General features: G+C 35.0%; 2 protein-coding genes across 3 annotated transcripts in view; one reads left to right on the forward strand and one right to left on the reverse strand.

Moving 5' to 3' along the window:
- LOC136031896 (dynein regulatory complex protein 1-like) overlaps positions 1 to 8,722 on the reverse strand; it is a 46,059-nt gene extending 37,337 nt beyond the window's left edge. Inside the window, exon 1 of the mRNA XM_065711874.1 lies at positions 8,637 to 8,722. The gene's annotated coding sequence lies outside the window, so the exon portion shown is untranslated. The remainder of the gene's footprint in view (positions 1 to 8,636) is intronic.
- LOC136031897 (neurofilament light polypeptide-like) overlaps positions 1 to 9,899 on the forward strand; it is a 162,572-nt gene extending 152,673 nt beyond the window's left edge. Inside the window, exon 10 of one of the 2 annotated variants that reach the window (XM_065711884.1) lies at positions 9,881 to 9,899. In XM_065711884.1, the coding sequence (XP_065567956.1) occupies position 9,881 (1 nt within the window). In that variant the 3' untranslated portion in view covers positions 9,882 to 9,899. Of the gene's footprint in view, positions 1 to 193; positions 1,284 to 9,880 lie in introns of those variants that run through there. The other variant, XM_065711880.1, reaches the window with a different exon arrangement.
- The last annotated feature ends 1,072 nt before the right edge of the window (positions 9,900 to 10,971 follow it).

Here is a 10,971-nt window from a genome sequence, read left to right on the forward strand (position 1 = left end):
AAAACCAGTTTTTCTGTAAGGGAATAATATAAATCTGGATTCGGAAAAGAGGATTGAACAATTAAAAGAATAGAGGATTCTATAAGAAAAAAAATAGAGGATTAATCTACTCCACCGAAGGGCTGTGTGAATTGTTATCTGTGAATTGAGATAGTGAAAATCTCTTATTCTATAGATTGAATTCATTTTCTAGGAAAGTGAAATGAGGAAGCTTATTGAAGCATTATTATGGCACTAACAGATGGCCACTTTTACTCGAAGATTGACGAACTATTAAGTAAGATTATCAAGCTACTAAAAAAGGGTGTCAATTTTCTTTAAAAAAAAGTGGAAACATCACGATAAAGCCTGAAAAGCAAATATTTGGGCTTTTATCTCTTATATGTAAAGTAAATGGAATTCCACTCTACAATTTATCCTTTGATAAATCCTAGAGGACACTATATGAATTGACATTGCAATCCATAGATCAAGATTCAAAAACTACTTGACAATAGCAAAACCGATGAAATGTTTGCAAAAAATCAAGGAATCGTTGTATTGAATTTGTCTGGTACTCAAGATATGAGCATTCTCCGAACAGATACAGCAGGTTTAAAGTGTACATTTGCCCAACTGTTGGAGGTGAGTATAGCATTAATCTCGCTTAACCAATTTGAAAGATTTAGGAGAATTAGAAAACACAAATAAAATAATAAATGTATTCTAGCTGGACCCATACGTGTCCAAATGCAAATCCAATTGCTTTCGTTCGGATATCCTTGAGCATATTCAAAGGGTTACCAATACCCTCACCAGTGTTAAGGACGATCCATCAGCTGTAACCACAGGACATTGGCTGTGAATGTTGTAAACAGTGCAGAATTATTCAATTTTTCAACCCCCTTGGCCTACAGTTTGCATTCTACACGCCTAACATCAAAAACTCTCTTGAGCGAAGTGAAAAATCTGTTATTCAAAATCAGAAGCGATTGCAAGATTTATCGACCAAAAACTTTGGTTTTTATGCAATAATATATTTTATTTCTCGATATCAGAGACATAATCACAGTAAATTTCTTAGCATTTATGAACAAAATCCTCGATATAACGACTTTCTAGTTGAAAATTCCCTTTCCTACCTGTATAATATAGATTTCAGTGCCGTAAGAGTGAAATGCTTTAAAAACGTTTGTGAATTTATTAGATTCCTTTTTCCACGTATAAATAAACTTCGGTAATGATAAGTGGAGGCAGCTCATCGGTATTCAGCTTGTACTCAACTTGGCATGCTAAGTCAGGGTCACAATTTCTACTATATAATGTAACCTCAATTTTATTATATCTCCTGGTAAATTCAATAATACTATTTTGTTCCGTATTATGAAATTCACGTGTTTCAATTTGCTTACTTGACGAAATTTTACACACGACATTCTCATAAAAAAATCACTTTCTGTGACAGACAAATAAAAGTCAGTAGGTTTATAATTATAGTAGTTAGTATCTTCACAGCGACTGTGACATAAAAACCATACTCTCTTGTTATTCCAGCATTTGAAGTGTAGACCGGGTTCTTCCTTCCAAAACAGTGAAAAACCACGACGATACCAGTCTCTTTAAAAATAAACTGAAACATTCTCAGAGGATGTCCAGCTGCCCAATGTCTATAAACATAATGGTAATGTGTAAAACATTTTTTCACCGTTGACTTTCTCACTTCCAAAAAGAAACTGACTCACTGACAATAGACGAAGAAACATTTTTCATTATATCATTAAGCATTCTTGGAGAAAATGTTTTCCTTTGAAGAAATAACTCTTGGACCTCAGATTCCGTATAATTTTTATTTCTCAAATCCAGCTATTTTTAATCCTGACACTCTCACTACCAATTATAGACTAACAGAGAATGAAAGATTTTTTCTCGCTAGTAAAATATTCGACAACAAATGTAACAAACTCACTTTTTTTATAGATTGATTCAGATCGTTTTCTTCACTATATTTCACTAATGCATTTAATCCGTCCTGTAATCTTTTTATATGTATCATATTCACTTTTGCCACAAAGCATAAATTTTCTTCCAGCTTGAATTCGCTCAATGATATTACATATCTTGCAAACATCTCGTCCCATTCTAGGGTTAGAGAGAGTAAAAGCATCCTTTGCTAAAGGACATGCCAAGAATAATATTCTCAATGTTGACACACTGAGCTTTTCTTCAATAGTGGGGCGAGTGAACTGTAGGGTCTAACAACTCACGTTTCGCTGACCTTCAAAACTATTTTTTGCTCGATTACAAGATTTCTCCGAAACCAAAACAAGTCACATGAGATTACGTCACCTCCACATGTAAACATTGAACCATTATCAATTTTTACAGCCCCGAGTTTTTTACCCCACTGGACTAGCGGAACCTGAACTCTAACGAATCCTATTACGTAACAACCAAATAAATCCGAAGAAAAAATTTGCATAAATAAACAAACAAGCCCCTATTTTTTTTTAAGAAGAAGAACTCTTTTTATTAACTACTAATTACAAAAACTATAAATACACACAACCGCCCTGGGGAAGGCTCAAAGAACCTGATGTTGGACGGCTGCAATCCTCTGATTCTCAACCTAATTTAATAAGAAAAAAAACGAAAACTAAAAAAAACGGAAACTAAAGAAGGACAAAACACTCTCACTCAATTACTCCTTAATACCAGAATATAAATAAATAAAGGCTAACAATAATTAAAAAAAAAAAGAAGAAAAAGAAAAAAAGAATTATCTCCCCACTTCCAATAAATGTTTTTTTTAAATTTACTTTAAACAACCCAATATGTTCCGCCTCCCTAATGCCAGCTGGGATATCATTCCAAATAGCCGGAGCTAAATACCTAATTCCGAAAGCTGCACGTGTGGTGTCTCGGTACTCAACAATAAAATTATCTGCCTCTCTAGTCTCATACCCATGGAGTGAACGATTTACTCGAAAAAAACTGGTAAGAACTGGAGGACATACATCATTGCAAGATCGATACGCAAAAACAGCAGCTTGATAATCTCGAATCTGACCAATGTTAAACACTCGTAATTTCATAAAACATGACGCGGTATCATTCACATTTTCTAAATAATTACCAAGAAGACGTACTGTTTTATTTTGTAGGATCTGCACTCTTTTAAAATTTGCATAGAAATTACTTGACCAATGGACACAACCATAAGAAATATAAGGCGCAACAACGGTGTGGTATAATAATAAAAGAACTGGTAATGGTAAAACATGCTTTAATTGACGCAAAATTCCCAAACCCCTAGCAACTTTAGCTGCAACAAGATCACTATGGTTCTTCCAAGATACATTACAATCAAGCTGGAACCCAAAATAACGCACTTCATGCAGTTGTGACAGAGGCCTGCCGTTAAAAAATATCTTTTTATCAACACATGGAGGCTTACCAACTCTCCTATAAATCATAAAATTAGTTTTATTAACGTTTACTGACAAAAGGCTCAAACTTGTAAATACAAAAAATGCCTTTAATACCCTTTTAACTTTCAACAACAAATCATCGACAGATTGACTAGACATAGTCAAAGCTGTAAAAAGTCGTAATACAACACTCAAGTAAGTGGAAACGCATTGAATCAACATACACAAGGTACAGAAGTGGTCCCAAAACAGACCCCTGAGGTACACCACACCTCACTTGAAAAGGAGAAAAAAACACATCATTTAATACAACTTGAATAGATCTACCACTTAAAAAACTATTAAACCACTTTAAATAATTACCACGAACTCCAATTGATTGTAGACGTTTGAGTAGTATATTAAAATCCACTGTATCAAATGCTTTTCTAAAATCGATGAAAACGGTCAAAAGGATTTCACCACGTTCAAAGCATTTATTTACAGTATCACAAAGGGAATGCACGGCATCCGACGTCGAGCGACCTTTCCTAAAACTAAACTGGTTTTCACTTAACATCCCCGTTTTCATATGGTGATCATAAAGCCTTTTATGCACAATTTTTTCAAATATTTTCGAAAACAAGGGTAGGATTGATATGGGTCTATTTCCAATTTTTAGCTTAGAGCCACCTTTGTGAAGGGGTATTACTTTTGCCCTTTTAAGCGCATCAGGGAATATACCGGTTTGGAGGGAAAGATTGATGATATGGACTAGACATGGCATTAAATAACACATCACTGACTTAAAAGATTTCAGATTAATGCCATCAATCCCTGCTGAATTCGATTTGATTGTTTTCACAACCTTTAGAATTTCATCTCCAGTACAAGGCTGAAATTCAATTTCATTTCCAATTCCTCTATCATCCACAAATTCATCTTTCATTAAATCATTATTAAAGTTCATCAACCCTTGCTCCTCTACGTTTTGCCCAACACTTGAAAAAAACTCAGCAAATTTGGTCGTGATACTTATTTCATCATTAACAAATTCACCTTGAATCAGTAGCGAATTAGGTGGAGCTTCTTCCTCCCCTCCCAATAGGTCATTAATAACTTTCCAAATTCTTTTAATATTATCCTTATTTAAACTCAATTGGTTGGCAAAGTATTCTTTTTTAGCCTTTCTTCTCATAGAGTTTACTTTGTTACGTATTATTTTGAAATTTTCCATTTTAATGGCACATCCACTATTTAAATATTCAACATAAGCTTGATTTCTCAAATCTGATTACTTAACAATCAGATGTACTATACCATTACATAATAAGAAAGTACACTTTAGTTATTTTGTAAGACCCAGGTGCGCGTAATAACGTCATGAGGGGTTAGTGGCTGCAATAGTACACCCTTTATGGCTTTCCTTAAAACCAAAACTCCGTAACTACTAAGGTCCTAAATTTTATCAGTGAATTATAGGCTATGGATCATTTTACGATTTATTTATGTTCATTTTTCTTCTTTTTCCCCGTTTTCCTGGCCAGGGAGCCTTTCGGGAAGAGGTGCGATTTTCCTTTTTGGTTTATTTTGTGTAAATTTATTGTTCAATAAATAAACTCTGAACTGTCTAAAGAGTCAACTCACAGAAAATCGATATCAGAAATATTTTCTCAACCGGAATTCAGCCCGCCAAAACTTAACCCAAAGAAATTAATCCCATACTGAATTCAAACAGGTCATAATATAATGTGATTGGCTTGCGAACGCTCATCACAAAACAAACCAATGGAGCTGTAGCAGACTTTTTACTATAGAGGCATAAAACTGAAATTTCAATATTTCTTTTTCAAACAGTTCGTGGTAACGAACTGTATAAGAAGCGACCTGGCTCAATAGTTACTGAAACTCTAAAAAACGGAACTTTGATACCAATAGCTACATCAAAAGAATTGCATTTTAACGCTGATTTTAAATATGTACGTTTCATCAAGTTTAATCTTACCCATCAAAAGTTACAAGCCTGAGAAAATTTGCCTCATTCTAAAAAATAGGGGGAAACAACACCTAAAAGTCATAGAATCTTAACGAACATCACACCATCAGATTCAGCGTAGCAGAGAACCCTATTGTAGAGGTTTCAAGCTCCTATCTAGAAAAATGTGGAATTGTGTATTTTTTGCCAGAAGGCAGATCACGGATGCGTGTTTATTTGTTGGTTGTTTTTTTTCCCAGGGGTGATCGTATCGACCCATTGGTCCTAAAATCTTGCGAGAGGGCTCATTCTAACGGAAATGAAAAGTTCTAGTGCCCTTTTCAAGTGACCAAAAAAATTGGAGGGCACCTAGGCCCCCTCCCACGCCAATTATTTTCCCAAAGTCACCGGATCAAAACTCTGAGATAGCCATTTTATTCAACGTAGTCAAAAAACCCTATAACTATGTCTTTGGGGACGACTTACTCCCCCACAGTCCCCGTGGGAGGGGCCACAAGTTACAAACTTTGACCTGAGCTTACGTATAGTAATGGTTGTTAGGAAGTGTCCAGACGTTTTCTGGGGGATTTTTAGGTTGGGGGTGAGAAGAGGGGGATATTTGAGGAAAATTTCCTTGGAGGAATTTCTCATGGGGGAAGAAAAGTTCCATGAACGGAGCGCAGGATTCTCTAGCATTATTAAAAAAAAAAAATATGAAAAAGTTTTTTCAACTGAAAGTAAGGAGAAGCGTTAAAACTTAAAACCAAGAGGAATTATTACCCATGTGTTGGGCTCACCTCCTCCTAATACCTCGCTCTTTACGCTAAAGCTTTTTTAGTAATTTTAACTATTTATTCTACGGCTTTTGTGATTCGGGGGTCATTCTTAAGAAATTGGGACAAAATTTAAGCTTTAGTGTAAAGAGCGAGGTACTGACGAGGGGGTGAATCCCTTCATATACGTAATAAAAAAAAGTGGGAATACAGAAGTTTGTAACGTAAGCTAATTTGTAAGTTACGTGTATCTTTTACTAATAAAAAGATTCGTAAAAATTAAAAGTTCTAGTTGCCTTTCTAATTAACCAAAAAAATCGGAGGGCAACCAGGCCTCCTCTCCCCCTCCTTTTTTTCTCAAAATCATTCAATCAAAACTATGAGAAAGCCATTTAGCCAAAAAAATAAATATGCAAATTTCGTTTTAATTACTCATATGCGGAGAGCCGAAATCAAAACATGCATTGATTCAAAAACGTTCAAAAATTAAATTAAAAAAAACAAGTTTTTTAACAGAAAGTAAGGAGCGACATTAAAACTTAAAACGAACAAAAATTATTTCGTATATGAAAGGAGCTGCTTCCTCATCAATACCCTGCTCTTTACGCTAAAGTTTTTTACTGTTTTAAAAAGTAGAGTTAAGAGAAAGAGTCAAACTTTAGCGTAAAGAGCGGGGTGTTGATGAGGAAGCAGTCCCTTTCATATACGAAGTAATTTTGTTCGTTTTAAGTTTTAATGTCGCTCCTTACTTTCCTTTAAAAAAAACTTTTTTTTTTATTTAATAGTAAAATGGCATCAATACAAAACGGGTTTGCTATTAGACTAAACCAAATTCAGAAATTAATGTCGAAAATAAGTATCCAGAGTTGAATGATAAGAGTAAAAACTGTCATAATAGGTTGCCAATGTATCCAAGATGACCCAACTCATGGCGGACATTCGGTGAACCTTGTCTTAGGAAAGTCGCCCCTGAGTGAAAAAGCCTTGGTTCACTTTACCGCATCTACCCTGCAGCTCAGTTTTTAGACACTCGCTAGTTCTACGTGTATAAAATGTTTCAGTGCTATGTAAATATGTGTATAGAATTTATTAAATCTCAGAGAACCCTGTCGTAGATATTGCGAGGGCTTCAGTCGCGTAGAAGATCAAAAGTTACGCAGAATCTCTATCAATATGAACAACAGTACCCTATCCGCCCACCACAAATTTTGTAATGAAGACATTATTAATAACCTATTCAATAGAACTATTGTCTATTGAAAATTTTTATGAAATATTCCAATTTTGTCCAAAATTTTAATTCTAATGCAACATTTTAATTCTTCAGTTAAAAACTGAAAAAGTGGTACACGACCGATTAATTTACAATTATTGATATATAGAACTTAAAAGCGAAAAATCAGAAACTTCTGGGGCCTGTAGTCCACGTCACATTTTGGTAAGGCCTGGGTAAGAATTGGAATATGATCTCGAAAAAAAAATTCAACTGAAAGTGAGGACCAACATCAAAACATACATGAACAGGAATTATTTTATATATTAGGGGAACTACCCTCCCCCCTCAACCTCTCGCTTTACGCTACAATGTAGGTATTAACCCCAGCTCTTTAAGAATGACTGCTGAAATAGAGGGGCCGTTGAATCAGAATAAGAAGCTTTTAAAGAACTAAAAATCTTTATCGTGAAGAGTGAAAGGTAAAGAGGGGGCAGCCCCGTCATATACGGAATAAATTTTATGCTTTTTTCGCTTCTATATTACTCCTTGATTTCAGTTGAAGAAAACTGTTTTTTATTTGATCTTAATTAAGGGCAAGAATTTTTCCAGGGACCAGCTAGCTTAGCATCTACAGTGGGTGCTATTAAAACTTGGAAACTGATAATTTGTTCTTTTCTTATTTTCTTTGCGAAAACCAGAAATTTAAAGTTTGGAAGTTGAAATACCATTTGAATATATCATTTAATTTAGAAAACAAGAGCTGCTGATAAAATACAGAAGCGCAACTTAGAGGGAGGAACCACTGTCCGCCTGGTGTGTTGGACTGAAGCCAAAATTTGAGAAAAAGCTCAAGACAATTTGAGAAAAAAGAATCCTTAGAGATCCTATCGGCTCGCAAACGCCAAGGGTACATTTTTGCCTAGCTCATAAACAGGAAATTATCTCAAGTCCAATCTCGCTGACCGTAGAAACAAATGCTCCAACATTAATTTGAAACAGGGGCAAACCAAATTGTCAGAAGCAAAGAAGAATTAAAGCCAAATGTCGCATTTGAAAGAATTCTTGGAAATAGGGTACAACTTTTTCAAAAACTTTAACATTGGGCCCCTCTTTTTCTTGACATTTGTAGGATAATTTTAGGGCTCTTTGGGAAAAAGAAACGACAGAATGATATATCTAACAGAAAGAATAAGGTTGCAATCGCATTTGTAACTTTGGAGTCTGTAAAAATAATTGAATCTTAAAATGTGTTATTTCATATAATGAGAAAGAAAAAGTCTACATACTAAATGGGTAATGTTTCCACAGCAAAACAGAAGTCAGAACTTTCAATAACTCTGCAGTTTTTATTATTTATTCTCTTGGAGAGTTTCTATGGTAACTGTTGTTAAGAGACAAACTTCTAAGGTATAATAATCGGTGTCTTTTATTTATAGAATAGAAGAGGTACTCCCACATCCGTGCTTTATCATCACAGTCTATCCTAAAGTGAAATTTTAATTTAAGAATTTGTCTTGGGAGTTTAGCAGATAGTTTTCTTTGCCTTTACTATGCTATACATTAGCTTTGTAGATTTCCTCAGACTTAATTGAGTTTTTCAACAATTACACCTTTATACTAATTTATTTTCTTGTTTATGTATTGCTCAAGCTACAAGGCTGTTAGTTATACAATTTCAACTTAAAATATCTATTATACATCAAGATATTTATTGCTGCTTACAAATGAGAAGCTTCTCACGCTCAATGAAAAATTCTTCATGATAAGATGTTGTGTTATATTTCAATTTTGCCATTTATTTCCTGTCATACTGAATTTAAATATAAAAAAACTAATGCTTGAATTTGTCTGTGATGAAAAACTTACTTCTGGAATGTACGAACCGAAAAAAGACAACTTATTACCCTTCTATTTCTCTTGAAAAATAGAAAATAGCGGTGAGCGTTTAACTGAACCCTCGTGTAACTGAACCCACGTGCAACTGAACCCCCGTGCAACTGAACCCCGTGTAACTGAAACCCTGTGCAACTGAGCTTCCGTGCAACTGAATCTATGTGCAACTGAGCCCCCATACACTGGAACCCCTTTGCAACTAAATCCCCATGTAACCGAACCCTCGTGTAGCTGATTCTTTGTACAACTGAGCCCCACTTAACTAAACCACGTAACTAAACACCGTGCAGCTCAACTCTTTTTAACTAAACCCCTTATAACTGGACCCCCGTGTAAATGAATAGCTGACACACGTGCAGCCGAACCCTCATGCAAATGAACTTTCGTGTAACTGAACCCTCGTGCAATTGAACCCCTGTACTCAGTTTTCAGTATTCTAAAAATGTGAAGCAATATTGTGGGGTAAAACACAAATAAGAGTCTTTATATGTTCAACCTTGTTGGAATTATTTGTTTTTAAAAGTCATGGTATAAATGCCTGATAAAATCATTCATAAAAAAGCTCTCTTTTGTTGTCAAAAAAAGGCGATCGGACGTCACAATCCATTAAAGCCTAATTTATTTCTCCTTGTTTCAGACAAACCTTTCCTGAAGGAGATGTCTTTGGAGATATTGCAGCTAAAAGAGAAATGAGTGGGGAATTGGTTGCATCCCAAATTTTTTTCAACATTCCCTTCGATGGGCCTGAAAGTTTACATTATACCCTCAGTGTTTTTCACATATTGCAGATACGTCTTATGAAAAACTTGATGCACATAGTGTCTTTTGATTTTCATTGAAGCAGCCTCTAAACACTTCCCGAACGAGGTAATGGCTGATACCACCAGTCGTTTTTTCAGATAATGCTGGTATTTCCTTTTCACAACCAATAGGGAAAAAAGTGTTTTGATTGTTTGTCGCTCTTCTTGACATGTCTCTAAAGTTTAATCTTAATACTCCAAGCCTTTTCGGGTATCTAGGATCAAATATGCCCTCTAATCTACATAACTTAGGCCTGTGTTATCTTAAACAAGATTAAATAAGGTTGTTTAACCTTAGGCCGGATATAAGTGAAATGAACATCTCGAAATCTTGATCTGACAAATTTAGGGGAAAAAAGGCGGTTGAGAGGGGGAGGCTGGTTGCCTCCTGATTGCTTTTGATCCTTAAAATGGGAACAAGAAATTTCAATTTTCAATCGAATGAGTCTCCTCCAAATTTTATGTTGCTATCCCTTCCTTAAAAACCTTATATTTTAACAATGGGCACCATGCATAACCTACAGCTCTTATCCCGGGGGCTGTGGAGCGTCTTGTCAATCACGAAGAAATTATTTTTTTGGCCTTTGGATTATACTGAAAAAAGGGCTATATCAAAATTTTTATCGAATGCATTTAGAGAAAAAAATAGTGTGGGGAGACTGGTACCCCTCTGATTGATTTTGACTCTTAAAAAGGTAGTAGGACTTTAAATTTGTTATTGAATGAGATCCTTTAAAAATTTATGTGGCACACCTTCCATATGAAATTCGTCTGGGAAAAATTGTAATACATAAATCATTGAAGCTTTATGGCTCTTTAGTATAGGCAGCGCTATACCTTCGCATCTGAAAACAATTGTGTCGCATGTTCTAACTATATTTGATTTTGTTTTTTGTTGTTATTTTTTCTTTTTTTTCTTTTTTTTGTG

The sequence above is a fragment of the Artemia franciscana genome, chromosome 10, assembly GCF_032884065.1.
Source record: "Artemia franciscana chromosome 10, ASM3288406v1, whole genome shotgun sequence".
Lineage (NCBI taxonomy): Eukaryota > Metazoa > Arthropoda > Branchiopoda > Anostraca > Artemiidae > Artemia > Artemia franciscana.